This window comes from Terrapene carolina, unplaced genomic scaffold (genome assembly GCF_002925995.2).
Source record: "Terrapene carolina triunguis isolate 2854851 unplaced genomic scaffold, T_m_triunguis-2.0 Scaffold69, whole genome shotgun sequence".
NCBI classification, from domain to species: Eukaryota; Metazoa; Chordata; order Testudines; family Emydidae; genus Terrapene; species Terrapene triunguis.
The window spans coordinates 30,704,729-30,731,702 of record NW_020664420.1 but is presented as its reverse complement, the minus strand read 5'-3'; the positions used below and the strand labels follow the sequence as shown (position 1 = coordinate 30,731,702).

General features: G+C 43.6%; 1 protein-coding gene across 2 annotated transcripts in view; it reads left to right on the top strand.

Annotated features, from left to right (window-relative positions):
* The first annotated feature begins 842 nt into the window (after positions 1-842).
* The window catches only part of DEPDC1B (DEP domain containing 1B), a 52,362-nt gene continuing 26,230 nt past the window's right edge, over positions 843-26,974 (top strand). Inside the window, exons 1-6 of one of the 2 annotated variants that reach the window (XM_026649105.2) lie at positions 850-910; positions 2,974-3,239; positions 19,146-19,281; positions 22,787-22,914; positions 24,355-24,485; positions 25,660-25,707. In XM_026649105.2, the coding sequence (XP_026504890.1) occupies positions 863-910; positions 2,974-3,239; positions 19,146-19,281; positions 22,787-22,914; positions 24,355-24,485; positions 25,660-25,707 (757 nt within the window). In that variant the 5' untranslated portion in view covers positions 850-862. Of the gene's footprint in view, positions 911-2,973; positions 3,240-19,145; positions 19,282-22,786; positions 22,915-24,354; positions 24,486-25,659; positions 25,708-26,974 lie in introns of both variants that reach the window. The other variant, XM_026649106.2, reaches the window with a different exon arrangement.

The window sequence follows — 26,974 nt, the reverse complement described above, 5'->3', positions numbered from 1 at the left end:
ATAAGGAGCTGGCATCATGAACAATGTACTGGGTATAAGGAACCAACTTCAGCCTCATTTGTTTTAAGTTATTGTAAAACTTCACAAACTTTTGTCCACTTTCCCACAGTTAGGCTCATAAGTGGGGTAAATCTGTAGGCCCAATTATAACAGACCCAAGCTTTAACAGGAACAGCCCAGGCACGTGTTAGATTTTGTCAGTGTCTGATATAACATAGACCAGGCAATGTGTGAGCAGCTGTTAGCACCTTTCTAACCTGTGTGAGACAACCTGAGGGTATGTCATTTGGGAGGGCGGGGGGAGTGTGCTTTTAACACAAGTTAAATTAAAATACCCTTACCAGAAGACTCAGCAACTGGGCTTCTAACTCAGATGAGCAGCTTGAGTTCAAACTCATGCTCTGAAATGCCTTGGACTCCAGCTGCTACCCTGAGGCTACATTTATACTTATGATAGTACACTGTTACATGTGATTTGTTGTTCCATAACCCCCCTATTATGCCAGCTTCCACAGGGCACCCTCCCAAAGTCCCTTCCAAGGACTCCCCCTCCAGTACCCCCATGTCCCCCCCCCAACCCCTCCAGGTCCGCTCCCAGTACCCCCTCCATCACCCCCCAGTATACTCCTTCTCTCTCTCCCCCCCCCGGCTGCACAGGTGTTGTGCTGGGAGCCAAGGCGATGTATCGGCCTCTACGTCCTGCCCTTGCCCCTCCAATCAGGGAGCGATGAGGTGTCACGTGCTCACTCTGCAGCCCAATGAGAGGGGAGCACCATGGGGGCCCTAATTCAAACTCTTCTGCGGCTCCGCCTTCTCCTGTGTATTGTCGGGTTTCCGTGGAGACAGCGGGGCCTACCGGGCCATGGAGCCGCGACTGGTGGGCCCCGGGCCCTACCGGGCAACCCGGCTGGTAAGTCCCCGGCCGGATCCCGCAGCGTCTGGTCGTGCCAGGGCATCGAGCTCAGCACCCCCCCCCCCCCCCCCGCAGCTCCACTCCGGCCTCGCGCCCCCCAGTCCTCCTGCCTCGGACTGGTCCCCAGAGACCCCCTATCCCGCCCCCTCCGAGCAGTCCCCGGAGCCCCCCAGCTTCGCGCCCCTCGGCCTCGACCCCCTTGAGCGGTCCCCGGAGCCCCCCCCGGCCTTGCCCCCCTGCCCACGAGCAGTCCCCGGAGACTGGCCCCCCCGCCCCCGAGCGGCTCCCGGAGACTGGCTCCCCGGGCTCGCCTCCCCGCTCCCGAGCGGTCCCCGGAGACTGCCCCCCCGGCCTCGCGCTCCCCGGCCTCGCCCCCCCCGCCCCCGAGCGGTCCCCGGAGACTGGCCCCCCGTCCTCGCGCTCCCCGGACTCTCTCAGCCCCCTTGCGGTTCCCGGAACCCGCTGTCTGACCCCCCAAGGGGTTCCCGGAGGCCCCCTCCCCAGCGGTCCGCAGTTGCAGAGACCTCCTGAGGGAGCCCCCCACCCCCAGTTCTTCGGTCTGGTCCCCGAAGCCCTCTCTAGGCCCCCTCCATCTGCCTCTTTCCCCCTCCAGTCGCCCTGCTTCTGCCATATCCTGGCCACCTCCCCAGGGCTGCTATTTGGTCCTTTCCTCTACCTGGAGCCTTATTTCTGCCCCTGCTAGCCCAGCCCCCAAATGGCAACTCATGGCTAGCTGGATCATAGCCCAGTAGCTTCACCTCCTGGCACCTTGCCCCAAAATACTGACACACACTTGTACACTCACACCCTGCTTTGCTGCCTAGATCACTGCCCATACCCATTCCTCTTCAACGGGGTCTGTTGGACTGTGAGCTCTTACAGGAGAGAAAAGGAAGAGTGACACGAAGAAGGATGTTCAAGGTTTTATAAAAGCAGACATGACATATAGTGAGCTCTTCCTTACACACAAACGTACACCAGTTTAACTAATGCCGAGTCTACAGCAACACAACTGCAGTGCTGCAGCTATGCTGCTGTAGTGCTTCAGTGTAGACACTCACTACAGTGATCGGAGTCGCTTTACTTAATCCACCTCCCTGAGAGGTGGTAGCTAGGTCGATGGAGTTCTTCCAACATTGCAGAGTCTATGCTGGGGGTTAGGTCAGTTTAACTGTTACACAGGCGTGTGAATTTTTCACACCCCTGTGTGACATAGCTTGGTCAACCTAACTTTTTAGTGTAGACCTGGCCTTAAGGCTAGTGTACACTACAGCAATTGAAAGAGCACAGAGTCTGTCACTGTAGTAGCTCACCTCTCCCAGGACATAGTAGCTAGGGTGACAGAAGAATGTCTATGTTGCGGGGTTTAGGTGGGCATAGCTGTGATGCTCAGGACTTTTGATGACCCAAGTGTCATAGCTACGTCACCCAAAGTTTTAAGTGTAGACCGGGCCTAAAAATGCGTGTGTGTGTTGTTTTAAACTGATTTACTTAAACCAGTGCAAATGCCTCTGCTCCTATTTCAGTTTAAGGGCGGTTTATATTGGATTTTAGTTTAAACCAGCCTGGAATAAGTTACTCTGAAACTGAGTGCCTTCATAGGCTTTTACATTGGTTTCACTACATGGGTTTTTTAACTGATTTTAAGTTAAGCTGGTGTAGCTTTCTCATGTAGAGGTACCCTAAGGTATAACTTTCAGAATGTATTAAATGAGGAGTTGATAGAGAATATTTGTTAAATAGAGCATGGAGTAAACTATGTTCAGCAGATTTATTTAACTTGCTTGGGGCATGGCATTGGAGACATAGCAGTGTAGGTGTTTTTCATTCTGTCTAGTGGTTTTAGTCCTCAGGCTAACAGCAAAACTTTGGCAATAGTTGTAACATGATTGATAACTCTGGTATCTGAATATTTGCAGTTTTATTTTGTATCCATTAAAATGAATGCCTGCAAAATGCTCTAACTGTATTGGTATTGATTTCACATATATCGTTTCACCCTTAAAGATTATTTTTAGAGCTCCTGTAATTGTATCTTTCTTCCCCCCCCTCTTTTCAAGTGGAATGAGACCATTGAACTCTTTCGTGAAGGAATGCCATTACGGAGGCATCGTAGTCTTTTCAAAAACTATGAGTGTTGCTTCAAAGCCTCTGAGGCAGTAGACTGGTTACATGAACTGCTCAGATGTAACCAAAACTTTGGCCCAGAAGTGACACGTAATCAAACAATTCAGCTGCTTAAAAAATTTCTGAAGAATCATGTTGTTGAAGATATCAAAGGAAGATGGGGCAAGGAAGACTTTGAGGACGACAGTCATTTATATAGGTAAATCATTTTATGATGTATCCTGGGTGAATGTTTAGTTCTTGTGAAAGTAAGTGATTAATGACATTAGTTAGGGGTTTTGCAAACCCACTTACTTTGTGCATCTACTTATCTCTAAGCATGCTCACCTGTTATCTTTTATTACAGTCCTTCTCTTCAGTAGACCCAGAGATACTATGTTATTCTAATATTGGGAATGTTACTTGAAGCACCCTTGTATCTGAAGTTTTATTTTTTGAGCAACATATATAAACAGTTTCTAGTCACTCCCAAATAATCTGTAGTATACAAACCTGGTTTTTGCTTACTGTGACCAATATTTTTACTAAATAAATCAAAACATACACTAAAGTCCCCAACCGACTAACACTTATTCATGCATAATTAATCACATGCTTGAGTACTTCCCCTGGTGGACTCCTGACTACACTTCTAGGAAATTTTGGTCCTCATTTGTCATGAGCATCTGGGAAAATCAACTCCAGAGGTAACTCCATTGAGTTTCTTCTGGGTCTCTTCCTCCTGTTTTCTTTCTACCTCTTGGCCTTCGGCCCCCATTCAGGGGGCTGAAGGCCATTTTTTCCAGCACCTTAGGGAGAGAAGAAACAGGTGCTTCCTGAATCCAAATCCTTCTTGCACTGTTAGATATAGCTTAGCATGTGAACAAGACTCCACCATTCCTGTTTATCCTGAACTGCTCTTTGTGTGGCCTCTTTATTAAGTCCCATAAGTTTTCCCTTTCTGAGTAGTGTTCAATGGAGGGATTCTTTCAGTTGGTCCATTTGTGTTCCTCCAGCTGCCCAATAGCATACCAGCCCTGGTGGTAGTTCTGGCTTCATTCCTAAGCCATGTACCAAATATTTTGATTGTCTTTTTTGGATAACTTTAGACATAGAGGGTTGATGAAATCTGATGATTTTCAGCATTTGTTACAAATTAATTCCATTTATTACCTTGTATTTTTCTAAGGCATTTGCTTTTGAAGGCATTTAGATGTCTGTCTGTACCTTTCATGGGCTTCCAGCTTTCACATTCATGTGTTAAGATGGAAATAACATTGGAATTGAAGGTTTGTAGTTTTGGGGTGTAAATTGTAGATTTTCATTGACCAATTCTTGTTTAAACTGGAAAATGCAGCTGCAAGCTTGCTCATCATGATATTATTTCCTTCTGGACAACCCCCACTGACTTTCACGTTCCTGCCAAGGTGTGTGAATTAATTCACTTCTTGTATTCCTTTGCCTTCCAAAGTAATGCTTGAGTGGGAGTTTCTGGAGTTCTTATTACACTTGTTTTTCATAACGGATTAGTAACTTTTGTCGTCTTTGCTATGCTGGTCAGACTTGCAGTCCCTGATTGCATGTTAGTAGAACTATGGCTTAGAAGAGCTACGACTGTCCAAACACTGGGTAAAACTCAAACAAACCTGGAGATTATTTATTGTTGGGTTAAAAAGAAATTTAGGTCACCAAAAATTAAAAATCACCCTTTCATTGAGACCATTTTAGGAGGATGGGACAATTTTTTTTAAAATTCCTGTTATTGAGGCCCACTTCCTTAGCTACTTGAATTAATAACCAGGGATTTATCTCTAGGAAATATCAAAATGTCTATTTGTTGTGTGGAAGGGCTGAGATTACTCAATGTGGACAGCTGTTCTCTTGGTCCTGGTTTGAAATCATACCAAGGACCTACAATATACAGATCCCATATTTTCATTGTTTACAAATATAATATTTTATTGTGAAATTTGGATATAAGACTGCTCTATCTTGACCTTTAACCACATTTGAGGCGATCCAGAGCAAGCTGGAAGATCACAAAATATTTAATTTCTAAGACTTATATAATTTTGATTGATAGGACAATAACCTAGATGAAAAGATGGGAGAGGGATTTGGACAAATTGATCTAGATGTGCAGGTCTCTGTATGGCAAAGGGGATATACATCTTCAATTAGTTTAGCTCACAAATGAAATTTTTATAAATTACTGTGTAGATGGCATTTGACTCCAGTTAAGATGCATCATATTTTTGCTACTAGGGCTGCACTCTGTTTGAGGGATTGCAGGGAAAGGGGAACATACTTGCACATGTGGTGGTTGTGTCTAGGAATTAGATGGCTTGGGGAGGAAATTATTAAAGAGATTCATCTTATAGCAAAATGCCAGCTTCTGAGAGATTCCCCTGACCAGTTTCCTCCAATAAGGTTCTACATTTTAAACAGAAATGACAAATTAATTTCTTTTTTATTGTTAGCAGCAAGACTTTGTATTGCTTGTTCTTGGAAAAATGTGACTTCTGTGGAAGTAAAATATGGACTGTCCTTGTAATGGAGAAATTTTCATGCCCAGTACATACACAAGAGAAGCGCCCCCAAAAGTTATTTAGAAACTTGGTCACCTTTTTTTAGAGTACTCTGAGGAGGAGGACTCCTCAGCCACCAAGCCAGAATTGCTAGCTAGGTACTTTTGAATATTAACCTGATCCTGATTAACATATTACATCATACTTTACTTATTACTTAATGTTTTATTGTAACTTCACCTTAATAAAGTTTCAAAAAAGGAAGGGAAAATAAAGAGCAACATCATCAGCAAAATCTTGATCTTCTAGTGTACTGCTTTTGAACAATATGATGGTTGTGTTGTATCCATTTATACTTTTTCTCATAATGAAGTTCATGGCAATACCCAACAGTAGATTTTATTCCTGCTATTTCTTGGTGTACCAATGTCCAGCAGGATTCCATCTAACTCTGGACTTCCAGAGCTTGATCACCATCTCTGGAAGAAAAAGTTCTGGATGAAAACACCTTCCAGATTGCGCTCTTTCTTTCTCCCACCCCTCCCTCCCATGGTAATGCTATATTATCTTGTCAGCCTGAAGGACACCTACTTTCATGCCTCATTTTATCCCAGGGATTGGCACTCCTTCCCTTTGACTTAGGGTAATCTTTATTTTCAGTTTGTCTCCCTCTTCTTCCCACTTTTTTACTTTTCAGGCTTCCACCAAGACCCTGGTAGCATTGCAAGGGCATATATCTATACCCTTATTTTGATAATATTCTCATCCATGCCTTCTCTGAGTCCCAGGAGATTCACCATCAGGACAGTGTTCTTCAATATCTTTGTTTCCATGGCTTCCTGATGAATCTGCAAAGCTCTCTCCTCCACCCTTGTAATACTGCACTGGGGAGTGATGGTATATATTTAAATGTGGCAAAGCAGGTTGGGAGCCCTGTTCCAGGTTCTTATTTCTGCCCTTGTCTTGCAGGGGTGTATGTGCAAGGTTTAGGAGTGAAGGGGGCACAGGAGGGGGAGTAGGGGAATAGGAGGGGTGTGAAGGTGCTCTCTGGCTGCCCAAACAGTGCTTAATTTGTGCCGTATCAGGTCAGTTGGAGAGGGAGGCAGCTGTTTCTGCAAAGTAAGTCAGTATAGCTTCCCTCTCTGACCTGATATGACAATGAAGTCGGAAGAGGTTTTCTAAATTGCTTGGCTGCTTAAACTGCGGTAATAGGAGCATGTCTTGATCTATCACCTCCCCTTTCTCTTAAAAAAAGAACAGGAGTAATTGTGGCACCTGAGAGACTAACAAATTTATTAGAGCATAAGCATTCGTGGGCTACAGCCCACTTCTTCGGATGTAGCCCACGAAAGCTTATGCTCTAATAAATTTGTTAGTCTCTAAGGTGCCACAAGTACTCCTGTTCTTTTTGTGGATACAGACTAACACGACTGCTACTCTGAAACCTGTCCCCTTTCTCTGTATATGGAGGGTGAGGGAATATGGGATCTGAAAGATGGGAAAGCAGCCTCATAGTCTATGAGATGCAGACAGTTGTTTCACTGCCTTTTGGGACCCTATATTTAGAACTCTGCATAGATACAAAATTTGTATTTGTGTCCGGTCCGCGATATGCAAAAATGGTCCGCGGATATAAAGTGGATATCGGTGGATTTGCAGGGCTCTCGTTATAGTATAATCACTTTTTGTGTATACTTCTGTCACGTTTCGCTCGTTACAAGAGTATCTCCACTGAACTCATTTCTTAATTAAATCTAATTTATCTTGTGACATTTTGTGACCTAAGGATTTTTTCCCTGTTGAAAAGACTTTCTTTTGAGTGCTGAAAATTGTCCTTTCACATTCATGTCCTCTTTTCAAATATCTTAAAGTAGTTTTGATTCTGTCTGTAGTTGGATTTTTTTAAACAGGATTATAGGTCTCCTTGATAAATGCAATTCTGTTGATATAGTATACTTGGATTTCTCCAAGGCATTTGACTTGATACATCATGGCATTCCAATTAAAAAAAATCTTGCATTATATGGATTTAATAGTGGACACATTAGAGGGATTAAAAACTGACTTGCTGACAAATCTGTGTCAATGAGGGGGCCATTTCTAGAAGGCTTTCTTCTTGGTCCAACACTTTTTAATTTTTTTTTAATCAACTGTCTAGATGATGGTAAAAAATCTTTGCTGATAAAGTGCGCGCATAACACCGATTAGTGGGATAGTAAAGGAGGACAGATTACTGTAGCAGAGTGATCTGAATCACCTGGTAAAATGGTCACAATCTAACAAAATGCATATTTAGTACAGATAAATGTAAGGTAATATATCTGGGATCCAAGAATGCAGGTTATGCTTAAGGGGTGCAAGACACTGTATTAGAAAGCAGTGACTCATGGCCTGTCTTCACTACAGCACTAAATCGGTACTGCTGGATTGATGCAGCAGCATTGATTTTAGCGGGTCTGGTGAAGATGCTATAAGTTGACAGGAGAGCGTCTCCAGCTGACACAGCGCAGTGTAGACACTGTGTTAAGTCAATGTAAGTTACATCGCTCAGGGGGATGGGTTTTTTTACACCCCGAGTGATGTAACTTACGTCGACTTAAGCAGTAGTGTAGACAAGGCCTCAGAGAAAAACTTAGGGGTCATTGTAGAAAATTGCTTCAGCATGAGTTCCCAGTGTGGTGTCATGGCAAAAAGGACTAATCTGATCCTTGCGTGTATAGAGGGGAGTATCAAGTAGAAGAAGGGAAGTGATATTTTGTCTCCGTATGCAGCATTGGTAAGATTGCTGCTAGGATACTATGTCCTGTTCTGGTTTCTGGGCTTCAAGAAGGATGTGGAAATGTTGGAGAGAGTTCAAAGGAGGGGCCACAAAAATGATCCTAGAGCTGGAAAACATATTATTTGAGTCTTAAGGAGTCCAACTTATTCAGCTTATGGAAAAAAAAAAAAAAAAAAAAATTTGAGAGGTTACCTCATTGCTATGTTTTCGATACTTACACATGGAAAACATTTGGTAGTGAGGGGTTTTAAATCTTGCTGACAGAGGCATAAGAAAAATTAATGTCTGGAAGCTGAACAAATTTAGTCTTGAAATAAGATGCAATTTCCTAACTATTAGGGCAATCAGACATTGGAAGACCTTACCAGTGGAAGTGGTTGTCATCATTTGGAGTCTTGGGGGGGGGGGGGGGGGGGGGGGGGGGGTGTCCTGGGGAGTAAAGAGCGGGGGGGGGGGGGGGGGGGGCGGGGCGGCATGTCTACACTGCAATTAAACGCTTGTCAGCTGATTTGGGCTTGCGGGGCTCAGGCTACAGGGCTGTAAAATTGTGGTGTAGATGTTAAGGCTGGAGCCCAAACTCTGGGACCCCACAATGGTGGAGGGTCACAGAACCTGGACTCTAGCTGTAGCCTGAAATTCTACACTGCAATTTTACAGCCCCATAGCCCAAGCCAGAGTCAGCTGACATGGGCCAGCTGGGGGTGTTTAATTGTAGACGTACCCTTAGACAAGATTAGGAATCTTTTAAAAAGATGAACTCTAATGCATTTTATTGGGGAAATTCCTCAGCCTGTGTGTGCAAGCAGTTGAGCCAGATAGTCCTGATGGTCTCCTCTGACCTTGGAATCTGTAACTCTATGAATTCCCCCAGTTCATCTCCTTCCTTGCTGAGCCTCCTCTTCATGGGGAGTACAGGAATGCTTGCATTGCCCTCAGCATGCTCATAACCCTTGCAGCTCTGCATTAAAGACCATGACTGTCATAAAGTTTTATGCTTCAGGGCTTCAACTGGCCACCTGCAGTGGGTAGGAAATTTTATTTCCTGCAATTGACCAGATGTATTCATCAGATTTGGGGTTGGGGAGAAATTTTTCCCAGGTCAGATTGGCAGGGACCTTGGATTTTTTTCCACCTTCCCCTGTAGCATGGGGCGTGGATCACTTGGCTTGGGAGGGGTAGTCAATAGGCAGAATGCAGGCCAAATCCGGTCTGCCAGATGTTTTTGAATTGATCCCCAAATCTTTTTATGTACTACTTATTATTATTTTATTTTATTATTATTATTTATTATTTTTATTTTCTTCTCTGGACCTTGACTGTACCTTGACCAAGAAATTTGGACCTTTTAAAAAAAAATAAAAATTGATTACCCTTGTGCAATGGTCATCTGGTCATATCTCAGCTAATCAATTCCGTGCCATTGTGAAGGCCTCATGATTGATGGCAACGTAGTCTGTTCTGTTTTCTGCTTGTGATACACAACAGCTCAGGGCAGATCTGCCACGTAGTGATCGATCTATCGGGGGGTCAATTTATTGCGTCTAGTGTAGACGCGATAAAATTGATCCCCGATCGCGCTCTCCATCGACTCTGGAACTCCAGCTCACAAGAGGCGGAAGCAGAGTCGACGGGGGAGCAGCAGCGGTCGACTTGCTGCTGTCCTCACCGCCAGGTAAGTTGACCTAAGATACGCTGACTTCAGCTACGCAGTTCGCGTAGCTGAAGTTGCATATCTTAGGTCGACACCGCCCTCAGTGTAGACCTGGGCTTAGTCTCCCGGGGACTGAAATGCTTTGCTCTAACTAAAGTCTTTGGGCTCAGTATAGGGGTATTTGGGTGAAATGTGATGGCTTGTGATACGTGGTAGGTCAGCCTAGTTAAACTAGTGGTCCCTTCTGGCCTTAAACTCTGAAATATTAGTGGCAATCTCTTGGCTCTAGTGGGTATTCGGTTCTTACCCTTAAATACTCAATATATTTTGTGTTTTCTGCTTAATATTTGCAGAGACAGAAAGTCAGCTAGGCAATTTTTGAGTGAAATCAAGAATTTTGCATGACTTCTTCTTGAATAGACACAATCTTTCTTCAAATATGCTTGATATATTTTTTTGACTTGTTTAAGCCATTTATGATGTGGAGTTTGGATTTCGAGTACCCAACCATGCTCAATATGCACTAAACCAACTTTAGCTTTCCATCTTTATTTTTCAGTATATTTAATATCCTGGGAGCTCCCTCTGGTGGACTTGTCTTAATGCTACTTTGCAACTATATATCTTCAGCTATAATGGTGTAGGTAGGGGTGAAAAAGAGGTGGATGTAGGTATGTTCCTTTTTTTAATTGAATTAACAAATACTACACAAATTTTGGGGGCAGTAGTCACCTTTATACTTTATATATAAACTGTTAAATCGATCCTTTTTATGGTGACTTTCAATGATACAGTACGTAAGACCATTATGGAAAGATGTAAAGGGTAGTTTTCCATTTCTGTTTTATAGGAGTGGAGAAAATAAGTGAGTAAACTCTGACTAAAACTTCCAGGCACATGGTCAAATGCCTAAATTGCTCATGAAATTAAGCCACCAAAAATATGAAAATATTAAGTACAGCCTAATGCAAGAGAATACTTATCATTCTATAATGGCAAATACCCTATGGTTTATACATCAGTATGTCCTCACTGATTGATTGGCACAGTTTGAGGCTTCAGTGCTGTTGGGTGTTATATTTCAGTGTGGTGTGTAAAAGCATTCAAACCTGTAGGTTTTGCAGTTTCTGGAATCTGAGCAGTTGCATTTAAAGCTGCTCAGAAAAAAAGACCAGCACCTCAGATGGCTGGGAGGATTGTGGCAGCTCTTTCAGTACTGGTGGCAGTGTGGGTGGCACTGTCCCCAGTCACCACTTCAGCCATAAACTGCTCTGGGTGCTGTCTCCCTCTTTCCCACCCCCTCCCCCATCCATTATTCTCAGCTGAAGGCTTCACTAGCCCCAAAGGTCAGCCTTGGTTTGCTGTATCTAGGGTGCTTGCTATGAATAATTAATCAGATTAGCCTTAACCATCTCAAAGCCTGAGGTGGTCCATCCGTTGGCTCCACGACCCCAAAGGGTGACTTTGCCTAAAGCTGATCTCAGTGCTATCAGGAGGAAGTGAACAAGCCCACTAGTACCTCTTACTGTGAGAGAGGTATGATAGCCTACTTTACCCTCCTTCTAGTGGGGAAGAGGGTAGAGCTGGGGTGTGACAAGCTTCCCTCACTGTACAAAATGGTGGTACTGTTGTTTATTCATAGACTGCCAGGAGTTGGCTCTATCATTTTCATTTTCTCATAGCCAGTACTTCTGCCTGTTGTTCACTTTTCCTGAATCTATGGCTTCAGCAGGGAGGGCAGAAGTGGGAATGCTGAAACAATGGAGATGAAATGGAGGTTGCTTGGAAGAAAGGAGGGAGAGAATTATAGACAGAGACAGTAAGAAAAGCACCACAGACATGATAATTTAAAACTCTAAAAATGATGTAGTAGTTGAAATACCAAAATGTTACATTAGTAGTGAGGGTATTAACTATATTGCTTATAAGTCATACAGCTAGAGTTGTGAAATTTGTGTAGAGGAGCCTTTTGTTGTTTGTAGTGAGAGTTCGTGCCCTTCTTCTGATACTGCTAAACCATCCCTGCCAAGGCTTTGCCATGTCTCTGGATCATAAAGATTCTTTTGAAGAGGGATTCTGGTGATGGTGGTTGTGACATTAAACCCCATATTCTTCATGGAAATATGGTTGTGATATGAATATGGTATGACTAAGATATACTTTATGCAAGATGGCTCATGTAAGGTATCATTGGAAAGGTTATAATTTACTGAATGTGTTTATCCAATTTGTATGCATGTATCATTTTTGTATCTGAAGCTGGGAATATTGACCGTGCCTCTGTATTTCAAATGTGCTACATTGGATGAGGCCAAACAATGTTAGTGGCTTATTAAAGAAATGCACACAAGCATAAGGATTATCCCGGGAACTGTGTGCAATAGAAACCTCACAGAGATAGCTCTATACAATGGGAATGTTTGACAGAGGTCCCTGCAAAAAAGTTTTCCAGCAGGTAGTGGGAAGATATAAAAGAGGGACAATGACAACATGAAGAGTCCTTACTCTCCCTACAACAACACACCTGAAATACCTGAGGAAAAAAGACAGAACGGTGAGAAGTGATGGTCCCAGGCTAAGATCTTTAGCCTGTGTATGAAAACCTGGGAAAGACAAGGCAACTTGTGCCTTAAGAATCTGCCAGCCCGTTTATCACTCAGGGTGAGAATTTATTAATTTGTATCTTTCCTATGTAATGTGTTAAACTCAGTCTGCGGCTTTTGTTTATTGACAAAGGTAATCTGCTTTGTTCTTTTTGCCATCTCTTTAACCACTTAAAATTCACCTTTTGTAGTTATTAAACTTATTTCTTGTTTCTAATTAAACCCAGTGTATGTAATTTCTAACTGGGATGGCAAGAAGTCGTGCACATCTCTCTTCACATTGAGGAAAAGGTTGGATTTTTGAGCTTGTACTGTGCAGATTATTCTATACAGTGCAAGACAGTATTATTTTGGGTTTATCTCCCAAAGGGGGTGTGCACGTGAGCGCTGGGCAAGTCCTCTCACACAGAAGTGACTTCAGTCTGTGACTACAGCAGGATGTTCTACCTGTGTGTGTGTGTGTGTGTGTGTGTGTGTGTGCGCGCACGCGCGCAGCTGGAGAGCCTAATTTGGCAACGCAGGGAGAGAGAACCCTGGCTGGTTGAGCAAGAGAGGCTTAGTGAAATCCCAGTACATCAGGTGGCACCCCAGAAGGGGGATCCAACCTGTTACAGTGGTGGTTTGGGAGTGGGGTGTGCTTGTTCATTTGTTTGGGGAAGCATTTTTGAACACGTAGGATAATCCGTACCCTGAAAGGACTTTTATCTCGCATACTGCTCTTCCACCCCCAGAAGCAGGTGCAGAGAACCTGCAATCTACTCAGCACTGGTGGAGTCACTTGCACTAGCTAGTTGAGCTTTGAAGAAAGCCTTGTCAACAAAACTGAAGGGAAGTGTGTGTGTGTGTGTGTGTGTGTGTGGGGGGGGGGGGAAATCCCTTTGAAAATCAATGAAAATGTTTGATCAGTTGGAGGAGTGGGTAGTGAATTGTGGGGAAAATTTCCTCAGTCCCTCTAGTTAAAATGTCTCCCTCCTGTAGGGGGCAGGCCTAAGTTCCTTGTTAGCTGGCACTTCTGTGGGAGCTTCCCCTTGGTTGTAGGGACTGTGCATGGGCGGTCAGGCTTAATGGTTAGTCAGGTTCCAAGCCAAAGGTGAGAGACAGTCGGATGTCAAACCAGGGGTCGAAGTGTTGGGTAGGATGTAGGAGCAGGACCTGGAGTGAGGCAGGTACCAGGAATAGATGGCAGTCTGGGTTAAGGAGGACAAGAACCAAGAACAGCCAGGGAGGCAGCAAAGCAGGGCTCAGGAATCATGTAAATAGGCAGAGTCTATAGTAGCAGCCAGCCAGGGATTCTTTTAGTTGCTTGGACAGCTTCCTGTGACTTTCTGGTTTAAATAGAGCTTTCCAGCTAATTGGTGGTGCTGGATGTTTCTCCCAGTGAGGAACTTTGAGGGTGGGGACCTGTATGAGCTAGTTGGCTCCCTTCTCTAGTTGTTCAAGTGAGCTGCTGGGTGGTGGCCATGTGCTGAGCACTGCCTGGGGACCCGTAGGCCTGGGTGTTCAAGCCCGTGATCCCTCACATTAGCTGGACACATCCTTCCAGGGTCCAGTTCCTCACCTATGCTGGCCAGGGAATTGAGTCCCTACTTCCTAGGGACTCTTGAGTTAGCCCTTCTGGGGGTTCTAGGCCCATATTAACTCCACCCCATATTTCTGATAGTACTCCCAATTCTGTCCCAAGATAATGGGATAGGCCAGTGTTGAGACCAGCCCCACTACAAGGATCATAAGAATGGCCATAGTGGGTCAGACCAAAGGTCCATCTAGCCCAGTATCCAGTCTTCTGACAGTGGCCAATGCCAGGTGCCTCAGAGGGAATGAACAGAACAGGTAATAATCAAGTGATCCATCCCCCCGTCCCCCATTCCCAGCTTCTGGCAAACAGAGGCTAGGAACATCATCCCTGCCCATCCTGGCTAATAGCCATTGATGGACCTATTCTCCATGAACTAATCTAGTTCTTTTTTGAACCCTGTTATAGTCTTCACAACATCCTCTGGCAAGGAGTTCCACAGATTGACTGTGCATTGTGTGAAGAAATACTTCCTTTTGTTTGTTTTTAAACCTGCTGCCTATTAATTTTACTTGGTGACCCCTAGTTCTTGTGCTATCCTTCCTTATTTACTTTCTCCACACCAGTCGTGATTTTATAGGCCTCTATCATATCCCCCCTTAGTTGTCTCTTTTCCAAGCTGAAAAGTCCCAGTCTTGTTAATCTTTCCTCATATGGCAGCCGTTCATACCCCTAATCACTTTTGTTGCTCTTTTCGGAACCTTTTCCAATTCCAATATATCTTTTTTTTGAGATGGGGCGATCACCTCTGCATGCAGTATTCAAGATGAGGGCGTACCATGGATTTATATAGAGGCAATATGATATTTTCTGTCTTACTATCTATCCCTTTCTTAATGAATCCCAACATTCTGTTTGCTTTTTTGACTGCCACTGCACATTGAATGGATGTTTTCAGAGAATTATCCACAATGACTCCAAAATCTCTCTTGGGTGGTAACAGCTAATTTAGACCCCATCATTTTATATGTGTAGTTGGAATTATGTTTTCCAATGTGCATTACTTTACATTTATGAACATTGAACTTCAGCTGCCATTTTGTTGCCCAGTACCCAGTTTTGTGTAGTCCCCTACAGTTAATTGTGCATGTGTACTAAGATAGTGCTTAACACCTTCACAAATACATTGTAAGAAAATAGTTTCTCTCAAGGTTCGGGACCACACCTGGAATCCACCAGGCTCATCACCTCTGTCCCATTTAGACTGATAGGGACAGTTAGTTTAGCTGGTGTTAGCTTATGGGCTTGGCTTTCCACTATAGGGGCATTCATGATACAGGTGTCTTGGCTGCCCATGTGAAAAGCAGACTCCCACAGCTAGCCTGTGGCCTAATGCTCGAGGTAGCCTCTCCCTGTGCAGTTCACCAGCTCCCACTCTGTGGTTTTCCTGGCAAGGGGACTTCAGGTTTATCTGAGTCTGGGCCTAGAGTGTCTGGATTTTCCAATGGGGACCAGCCTGGGGCCCTTAGAGGCTGGTGCCTCAGGTCCTGAACCAGGCCGTCAGGCCTCTGATCCTTCCAGTTAGGTTCTCTTTCAACTCGAGAGCCGCCTTTTATCTTAGGTGGCCCTCATGTGACATTGCTGAAGCTTCTGCAGTCAGATGGTACTCCATAAGCTGGACTGCATTGGCTATGGTTTAAGTACCTAATCCTGACCCCCGAGGCAGGAGTATATGGATGAATTGTACCACCAAAATGAGCTCAGCAATTTGGACTCTAAGTCTCTGGGTTCAACCATTGCCAACAAAAGTCTCTCAATCTCTGGACTGCTACTTGGAGCCTGGCTCCCTGCAGGTATTGTCCTCACAGAACCACAGTTAAAAGGTCTCCACTGTGATATCAAGGTAGTCCAATATAGCTGCTTTCTCCTGGGTGTAGTCTTATGCTGCTGCTGAGTTTAGCCCATGGTACATAATCTGTGCTGGCCTGGTCAGTAAGGCGCTAACAAGATGGCCCACTGCTCAGGTGGCCACTGGGCTGCCATTGCCTGTTTCTTGAATGTCCCCAGGAATACGTCCAAGTTATTGCGAGTCTCATTGGCACAGCCACACCTCCAGGGGCTGTCAGTCAGGCCCTAGAGGCTACATCAGAGCCACTATCTGTTGGACCAACTGCTGCTGCTGTTGTGCCCCTAAATCCTGGATTAGCTGTTGCTGATGGGCAGCCATCTGTTGCAGACACTGCTTCTGCTGGGCCCACTGTTGCTGTTCTTGGTCATCCACTTTAGAAGATGTTCCAGATCCATGTCATGTTACATCTTTAGGCCTACTGTATTTGGCAGTCCCGGTCACTCAAGCCTCCCCCAGGAGTGAGAAGATAATGTCCCTATTCTTCATCACATTGTCACCAGGTTCCTTCCCCAGAATGCCCCCTGGACTAGGCCCCTGCACTCACCAAGGCCTCTGCTCTGCAGAGCTGGGCATTCCATCACACTAGTCTAGTCGTAAGGGACTCGGCCTCTGGCTGAGCCCTGGACAGTCTGCCCCTTCTGGGGTTGTCAATGAACACAAAAAAGAAACACAAATGAATAGTCCCACAGTCTGTAGAAAGAGCACCTTACCAAACATGTTCCTATTAAGCTATGGTCCCATAGATTAATATAGGGAAAATAGTCCCCTCAAATAGGTGGATCAGCATCAAGCCCTCTCTTCCTCTAGAGAGGGGCTGCTGGGCAGTGGTCATCTGAAAAGCTCTTGCCTTCAGTCAACCCTTTCTCCAGGAGCTGGAGACTGGAGTTCTGGTCTGCCGTCAACAATACTATGTCTTTCCTTTTTAAGTTCTTCCAAATCTGACATTTCTTACAGGTGTGATGGGATGGCATATATATCTCCATTTATATATATAAAAAATGGAGATATACCTATCTCATAGAACTGGGAGGGATCTTGAAAGGTCATTGAGTCCAGTCCCCTGCCTTCACTAGCAGGACCAACTACTGTCCCTGGCAGTGTCCCCCCCCGATCCCTAAATGGCCCCCTTAAGGATTGAACTCACAACCCTGGGTTTAGCAGGCCAATGCTCAAACCACTGAGCTATCCCTCCCCTGCACCCATATTAGCTCATTAACCCTGTGTTGCCCAGAGTGGGATTTGTTATACCCCATCACAGTTCACAATTATTGGATCGCTTTTTTGTATTGGCTACAGCTTTCCTTCTGCTTACCCAGAAGGAGTTGGAATCTAGACTTTCTTCCTAAATGCTTCAAGTTTCTCCAGCTCTTTTACCCTCAGGAGAAAGTCCTCCACAGAGAACTAGTCTTACCTCTTAGGCTCTTCTCTTTCTTTTTATATGGGTTTCATGTTTTAAGATTTGATTTATTTGATCATTACTGTAACAAGCCTTTTTTAAATTCAGATTTCCAGATGTTATGAACAGCTCATTGTTTAGTTGCATGGTTGTGACACAAGCGGCAAATCATACAGTCGACTTAATTTATTATTTTTTCTTTAATCTTTATTTGGTTTTTGAAAGTAAAACACATCCAGACTGGACAAGCAGGCACCTTTCCCAAACTCCATAAAACAAAGTGCATAAACTATAGCAGGGGTGGGCAAACTTTTTGGCCTGAGGGCCACATCTGGGTATGGAAATTGTATGGCGGGCCATGAATTCTCATGAAATTGGGGGTTGGGGTGTGGGAGGGGCTGAGGGCTCCGGCTGGGGGTGCAGGCTCCAGGCAGCACTTACCTCAAGCAGCTCCCGGAAGCAGTGGCATGTCCCCTCTCCGGCTCCTACGCGGAGGGGCGCAGCCAGGCGGCTCTGCATGCTGCCCCATCTGCAGGCACTGCCCCTTCAGCTCCCATTGTCCGCAGGGCCACAGTACAAGTGAAGTGGAGGGCCGGCGGGGCCCTTGCCGAGCGTGGGCCTGTCGCCATTATAAACACGGTACTGTTCGGGCTGGGTTGGGGCCGGGGGAGGGGCGCCTCTCCCCACCGTGGCAGGTGCAGCACTGGGGGAGAGGCCTCTCTCTCCACTGCAGCCCTGAATGCCTGCATGGTGCTTAATAGGCTGCTGCGCAGGAACTTAGGTGATCAGCAGCTGTGTCTGAGCACTTGGGTTACCCTAGGTCAGGTGTGAGCAGCCACTGCAAGGTCACACTCGAGTTACTGTGTTCTGACTGGTGCTTCATTGATCTGTGTGTATCACTAGGATCACTGGGAACATAATCCATGGTTCTTTGTACTGCTGTATGATGAGCTGCTCTGATTGTTTTCCAGTGAATTATGGGAAAACTTGTCTTTCCTTATGGGAACACTGAGAGGGATTTGGGAAATAATTGGAGGACTGTCAGCATTCAAATGACTTGCCTTGTGTCCTCACTGCAAAGGGAGTGGGTTACCAGCTCACGTGAAATCCTTAGTTGGAGTTTCAGACTATAGCCCAGTGATTCTCAAACATTTTTACTGGTGACCCCTTTCACATAGCAAGCCTCTGAGTGTGACCCTCCCAGCAATTAAAAATGCTTTTTTATATATTTACACCATTTTATATATATATATATATATATATAACACCATTATAAATGCTGGAGGCAAAGCGGGGTTTGGGGTGAAGGCTAACAGCTCGTGACCACCCATGTAAGAACCATGTGACCGCCTGAGGAGTCCTGAACCCCTGCTATAGCCCCAGATAGCTAGCTAGCTAGTGATGAAAGCACCACTAACCTAGAGAGAAAGCATTTTATATGTGAATGAGAAGGATCTGAGGGATAACATCCAAGAAGGAGCCCAAATGATCTCTTCAGTGAAGATGTAATCTAAGAGGTCCAAATGAGTGACAACCCACCTGATTCAGTGAGAAAGCAGAATCCACTTAAACCTTTCCTAGCAGGATCAACATCTCCTAATGTGGAGAAGTATTCAGGCATACTAGATTTATATATGTGTACCCACATATTAAGTAATATAGAAAGACAGGTTGAAAATAGTAAATAAAAAAAACCCGCTTCTAAATATTGTGTAATTTTATAAGTGTTATCTTTAATGTTATTTAGGTTTCCTCCTTCCTCACCACTGAAACCATATCCAACAAGGCCTCCATATAGAAAGGAAGTAATTAAATTTCCAGACTGGAATGTTCCTGAGGCAGGCACTTCCCAAGAACACATCCCAGTGAAGCCTCTCATGATGGTAAGATTTCTTGTTTCCAGTTTCTAAAATATTTGATATTCTGAAAGGAAAATAGGTAATGGGAAGGGATAAAATAAACTAACGATCTCTTCTTTTTTGATGTATAGTGTTTGGCTGTACAAAAATTAAAAGAAATAGATTTTTGTATGTTGAGTTTTTGCTTAGAGGAAGCCATTGTTCTTTCATTTTTAATTAAAGTTCATTGGTTGTTTTGATTTTCTCTCTCAAATGGGTTACTTTTCTCATTTGATTATTTTTATGTTCACAAATTACATTAAATTCTGTACTTGGTAAATGCTGTAAAGGATAAATTCATAAATTTGAGAGGGTTCAGAGAAGAGCTACAAGAATGATTAAAGGAGTAGAAAACATATCTTATAGTGATAGACTCAAAGAGCTCAGTCTTTTTAGCTTAAAAAGATGTATCTACATCAGAAACAAATAGTTAATGGGCTCTTCAGTCTAGCAGAGAAAGGTATAACACGATCCAATGGCTGGAAGTTGAAGCTAGACAAATTCAGACTGGAAATATGGCATACATTTTTAATGGCGAGAGTAATTAACCATTGTAACAATTTACCAAGGGTCATGGTGGATTCTCTATCACTGACAACTTTAAAATAAAGAGTGGATGTTTTTCTAAATGATATGCTAGGAAATATTTTGTGGAAGTTCTATGGCCTGTGTTATACAGGACACAATAGTCCCTTCTGGCTTTGGAATGTATGAATCTATATATTTGACATTTAACTTACATACCAATGTATTGTAAAACAAGAACAAATTTACTTCATTCCAGGATAAAATGGTCATTTTATTGGAATTGTATTGCATGATTGTTTCACTTGAATGTTGCATGTGGTCCCTACCGTTTTTTTAACTCTTATAAAGCTACAGTTTTTACGGCTTCCACATACTTGCTCACAATAAATGATACTCCTGGGGGAATTCTGCACCACTGTGAAATGCAGAATTTTGCAGAATTCTTTGTTTTCCCCGAAGAATTTCTGGCCACCATTAGGGGCCACTGGACTCTGCGGATCCCAGCTCACAGTGAGTGGAGCACCCAGACTGGATGGGCTGGAGGCTCTGCATGCTCTTTGATCCTTATTCTCCCAGGGACGGGAGAGGGCCTGGGAGACCCAGCCAGCTTTGGCAAAGGAAGAGCAGCTCTGGCAAAGGAAGGGCAGGGCTGCACCACACCATGTCCCCTGGTGGGACAGTAAAGAAGTTGCGGGGGAGTAAAGGCTCTGGGGGTCCTGCGGTCTGGGCCAGGGGCTGCCCTGCAGCTGGGCTCTGGGGTGGATGGGACTGCAGGTGTCTGGGCTCTGGAGGCCCCACACAGCTCCCTCCAACACCCCCGAACTGGAACTGGGTTGTTGTAGGGGTTTCTTTAACTCTCTACTCCTGGGGGAATCTCTGTTGCTGTTGTCTGTATTATTGACATACTTGTTGACCGGTATCTTGAAATAAATTACCAAAATAATTCAAACTGGAGTGATTTATATTGTGTTATTTTGACAAATAAAATATATGCAGAATTTTCCAGAATTTTAAAATATTATGCGCAGAATTTTTATGCGCAGAATTCCCCCAGGAGTAAAATGTGCTGCAGCCATAGAGAAAGGTTGTGTTGGATTGTTTTGCTGTGTGAACTTGGAGGATCTCTGTTTTAATCCTTACCTGATCCCAGCATTTCCCAAACTGCCTCCCCCCCACCCCCCACATCATAAACATGAAACCAATTGTGCTCCCGCTTGCATTTCTGACATATGTTGTTTAAAGGCCTGGGCATTTTAATTTATACATCTTCATATCTCCAACCCTCCTCTGGGCTAATCCTGTGTGTTTGCTAAAGCACACACTCCCCATGCACACTTTGGAAATAGGTTTAGATTTTGATATGATAATGTCTTTTTCTTACGTGCTTTGATCAGTGAAATTGTTAACACTGTTGATATTTCAACTATCGTTGGCATCTAAATTATCATCCCTTGAAATTAATGGCACAGTTCAGACCATTATATTTTTATATATATATATATATATATAATATATATATATATATATATGAGCGCTCTGAGGTCTGAACTGTACTTACTTGTACTTCCTTAAAATCTGTCCCTCTGTAGTAAATAAACTTGTCATATTGTTTTATCTAATCCAAATGGACTCTCTATTTGTACTGTCCAGAAGAGGATGGATCGTACAGGACATAGGTTTCTGGGGGAAAATCTGGGACGGGGAATGTGGTGGGGGTAATCCTGTGGTAGTCTTTAAGGCTGGTAAGAGCCGAATTATGGCTTGCTGGTTGGCTGCAGCACACATGGACAAATTTGGGAGTGACTTACATGCTAGAGCAGGGGTGGGCAAACTTTTTTGGCCTGAGGGCCACATCTGTGAATAGAAATTGTACGGCGGGCCATGAATGCTCACAAAATCGGGGTTGGGGTGCAGGAGGGGGTGAGGGCTCAGGTTGGGGGTGCAGGCCAGAAATGAGGGATTCAGGGTGCAGGAGGGGGCTCTGGGCTGGGGTGGGGGAGTGAGGTGCAGGGGTGAGGGCTTTGGCTGGGGGTGGGGCTGGGGATGGGGGGTTTGGGGTGCAGGAGGGTGCTCCGAGCAGGATCAGGGCTGGGGCAGGGGGTTGGGGTATGGGGAGAGGCTCAGGGGTGCAGGTTCCGGGCAGCACTTACCTCAAGCGGCTTCTGGAAGCAGCGGCATGTCCCTTCTCCAGCTCATATGCAGAGGCCTGGCCAGGCAGCTCTGCACTCTGCACGCTGCCCTGTCCACAGGCACTGCCCATGCAGCTCCTATTGGAGTGCTGGAGGGAGCCATTGGAGCACGTAGGAGCCGGGGGGGGGCCATGCCACTCCTTCTGGAAGCCACGTGAAGTGGCCCCTGACCCTGCGCCCAGCTGGAGCACTGGAGTAGGGCAAGCCCCAGACCCTGCTCCCCAGCGGGAGCTCAAAGGCCAGCTTAAAACGACTGGCGGACCAGATGTGGCCCGCAGGCCATAGTTTGCTCACCCCTGTGCTAGAGGCTGTTTGTGGGCAGTCCAGGTTGGAGGCTATAGCAGCAAGGTATTGTAAAGGGCACCCCAGGTTACAGAGTAGGGGTGACACAGATACTCATTGGTCTGGATTGTACCTGAGTATGTCACAAAGTATATTTGTACTGGTTTTAGAACCGCAGAAAGGTGCTGTTTAACAACATGCACATAGGGATGGGGATTAATGACTCCTGAACTGCAAGCACTGCTCTGACATGGGCTCCTTCTGCAGCTTTGGACAAATCACTTAACTGAGGCAAAGATGCTTCCCATCTATAAAATCTAAATAATACTTAAATAGTTACTGCTCACAGATTTTATGAGCATTTGTTAATGTTCATAAAGTGCTTGGAAGAGGAAGCATGCTACCCTGTGTAAGTGCTATACTATTTTATCATTGAAAAAATTGGTAGGTAAAGGAATGTGCTTTTTTTTTTTTTCCCTTTTGTAATCCAGAATTCTGAAATGTGGTTCAAACGTCACAGTATAGCAATAGGAGAAGTACCAGCTTGCAGACTTGTGCACCGCCAAGAGTTAATGCAGGCAAATATAGAAGAGATATGGAAATCCATGACGCTATCACAGTGAGTGTATTTGTGAGTCCTCCACCTTTAGGCTAATGTGTATACTGGGTAATAGTCTCACCTTCTCTGCTACTTCTCATAATTTCACCCATTCTTTACTGCCATTAGGCCTATGCTTGCTAGACTAATTAGACTTGCTTATTATTTGACTATCAGCGTGTGATTTGTGAATAATCTCTTTTGTATTTAGCAGCTTTAACAATTCCTCTTTCTATGACACTATATAGCTAATTTTTCTATATGGGTTTGTGTTGTGTAGTGTGGTGAAATCTTTTTTCCTCCCTTCTCTTTCCACAATGGTAAAATTCAAACAGCTCTTCTGGGAGCATGAAGTCCTAAAAATCTTTAATAAAAAGTGAAGTATTTAGTTTGAGGACACAGAAAATGGAAGATCTGATCAGCTGGGTGAAAACAATTCTACAAGCTTCCTATATATAGAAATAAGCTGTAAAATTTTAACAGTGAGGGTAATTAACCATTGGAACAGTTTATCAAGGGTTGTGGTGGATTCTCCATCACTGGCAATGTTAATATCAGTATTGGATTTTTCTTTTTAAAATGATATGCTCTAGTTCAGTAGTCCCCAAACTTTTTACCTTGTGCCTCCCTTACACCTGTCTCTGCCCTGCGCCCCACAGGAGCCAGGGCCGAGGGGGGGGGACAGCTGGGGTTAGACAGAGGTATGAGGGCTAAGGCTGGGGCCACAGCTGGGGCTGGGGGTCGGGCCCCGGGTGCGGGGCCAGGAGCAAAGCTGAATGGCTCTCCCTCCCTGCCCTCCATGGGGGCTGGCCTGGGCCCCAGCTGTGCCCCCCAAACTTTCCTCAGCACCCCCCTAGAGGGCATGCACCCCACAGTTTGGGGACCTCTGCTCTAGTTCAAAAGGAATTATTCTGGAGATATTCTATGGCCTGTGTTTGTTAGGAGTTCAGACTAGATGATCACAGTGGTCCCTTCTGACCTTGGAATCTATTAATCAGTATTCTTTTATGATAGGTAATCCAACATTAATATCCTGCACAATGTAGGGGGCTGTCTATTTTGTGTATATGTGTGAATTTTATTTTTTTATTATAAAAGAATACTGATTAATAGATTCCAAGGTCTATAGAGACCACTATATATATATTTTTCCCCCTCTGATTAAAAAATACACTGGCTGTTTTACAGTGCAGGTGGAACCTAACCGATAATGTTTACAGTGTAAACTGTTAAAATGGCATGTTATTTGTATAAAATGAACTGGATCTACATCAATGAAATGTGCAGAATGAAAATATTAATGATCAAATAATGTACTTGAAATTGCCTCAAGCTTCCATACCCCAAAGACAACAAAAACAAACAGAAAGGAATTAATTTGACCAAGTGAATCGTTCCCCGTATCAGTTTGTTTTTTAATATATACAAAAATCAGATGATGTAAACTATTTATTTTAACAGTTTGCAAAAAGTTTTGGGTCTGGATTCTCTGGATGAAGTATTGGATACAAAACTTGTGAACCCAAAGCATATCATCCACAATGTGTACAATGTCAATAAACAGGGCATCGTCATTTTGGAAGACAAAACAAGTGAGTGGGCTGGAGATTTTTATTATGTTTTTAAGCCTTCCTATGTTGATTATAGCTCTTCTAAGTGATTTTTTTCTTTTAAGGCTGTATTGTTGGCTGTCTTGGGGTCTTTTAAGGCTTGTCTACACTAGAAAGTTTTTTTGTTTGTTTGTTTTGTTTTAACTACACCTGTATTGTTAAAGTGGAAATCCCTCCCCTAGTGTGGACACATTTATACCTGTAGAAAAGTGCTTATACTAGTATTGATTATTCCAGTTCAGGAAGCGAAATAGGCTATGTTGATATAAGGCACCTTTATATCAGCGTAACTGCATCCACACTAGGGCTTATACCAGTATAAATATATTGGTTAAAAAGACAACCCTAACCAGCGTCTTTATACTGGTGCATCTTTTCTAGTGTTGACCAGGATTAAGTCAGCTTTTGAAGAGCCCTACCAGTGTGAATCAGTCTTTGTTTTTTGCCCTGATCTACCCACAGGCAGTTCAAGGTTTCAAGATGCAAAGGTACTTGAGAGTAAAGGTGGAAGATTTTCTCACTAACCCATTTTCATTCATCAAGGTCAGCGCTCCCTCATCCTTCTTCTCCCTTCACTCTAGGTGTCAGAGGAGTTTATGCCTTTTCCTACTGTCCCATCAGTCCCCTACAGTACTTGGGCTTCCCTCTGAAGCACCTGGCATTTGCCACTGTTGGAAGACAAGATACTGGGCTAGATGGACCTTTGGTCTGACCCAGTATGGCCGTTATGTTCTTATAATGTCTCTGAAGCATCAAGACCGTATATTCTTAAATCTTCCACAATTTCCCTGTTTTCGACTGAAACCTCCAGCCAAACCTTATATTTTAAAATTACTGTTAAAATATATATTTTGATGTACTGGGGGAAATGTCTCAGTTGAAATTTAGATATGTTTGCCACTGATTCATAAACTACTTTATTGCTATGTTTCTCCATAAGATTGGAGTAGTATAACTGGTATAAAATTTGGTCAATGGCATCTAAGATAGTGTGTCCTTGGAGTAACCCAATCAACAGTATTTTAAGGTGTTGGAGAACTGTAATCCAAAGTCTTTCAGTAAATGTGGTTTAAACTTCTCTTGTATTATGCCAGACTGTTAATGTATTAACTGCTTTAAATTCTCATCTCTTCTCCACAACCCCCCTTCTGAGCAGAAGAGCTACCTCATTGGGTACTGTCAGCAATGAAGTGTCTAGCAAATTGTAAGTATATCAAATTCTAATAAAAACAAAATTGAAGTAACTCCTGTTCACTTCAAATTCATTTTATTTAAAGGGTCAGAATTATGTCCTCCGATTCATATCCTAGAAAGTAGAGATGGAAAAGATCTTTAGGATCATCTGGTAAATACTCTTGCCAATGCAACATATTTCCTGGAGTATATGAAGCTGTTTTGCTTTTAACTATTTAGCTTTCATTTGTGACAAATCTCTGAAAAATGGTCCAATGACCTTTTTGTAGGCATGTGGCTAATATATATATATATATATATATATATATATATATATATATATATATATAATAATTTGTTATAGCAGGTGTTTATGCATATTGAGATTCAGGAACCATGTTATTCATGGATGACTCAGCCCTTAGTAAATTAAAGCAGCAGTTGGAGTGAAAATAAATCAAGTTACAAAAAAACCCCAAAACAAACAAAACTGACTAAGATGGTGATGGTGATTGTTAAATGCTCAGGGAGAATAGGGAGGCTACGGAAACAGAAATCGCAATAATAATGGGGGATTTCCGCTCTCCCTATATTGGCTGTATATATATCACATCAGGATGGGATGCAGAGATAAAATTTCTAGACACTGTTAATGCTTGTTTCTTGGAGCAGCTAGTCCTAGAACCCACAAGGGAAGAGGCAATACTTGTTTTGGTCCTAAGTGGAGCACAGCATCTGGTCCAAGAGGTGAATGTAGTGGAACCGCTCAGTAATAGTGACCATAATGCAATTAAATTTAACATACTTGTAGGGTGGAAAATACCAAAGAAATCCAGCACTCTAGCATTTAACTTCAAAAAGGGGAACTACACAAAAATGAGGAAGCTAGTTAATTGGAAATTAAAGAGAACAGTCACAAAAGTGCAATGCCTGTAAACTGCATGGAAATTATTTAAAAACACCATAAAAGAGGCTAAAAGAAAATGTATGCCCCAAATAAAAATCAATAAATAATTACATAAACAATAAGAGGACCAAAAAGGAAAAAAAGAGCCATGGCTAAACAATAGAGAAAAAGAGTGGTCCGAGACAAAAAGGCATCCTTTAAAAATTGGAAGTCAAATCCTACTAAGGAAAATAGCACAAACTCTGGCAAGTAAAGTGTAAAAGTATAATTAGGCAGGCCAAAAAAGAATTTGAAGAGCAACTAGCAAAAAGCGAATGGCAAAAAATGTTTTAAGGACATCAGAAGCCGAAGCCTGCCAAACAGTCGGAGCAGCCACTGGACGATCAAGGAA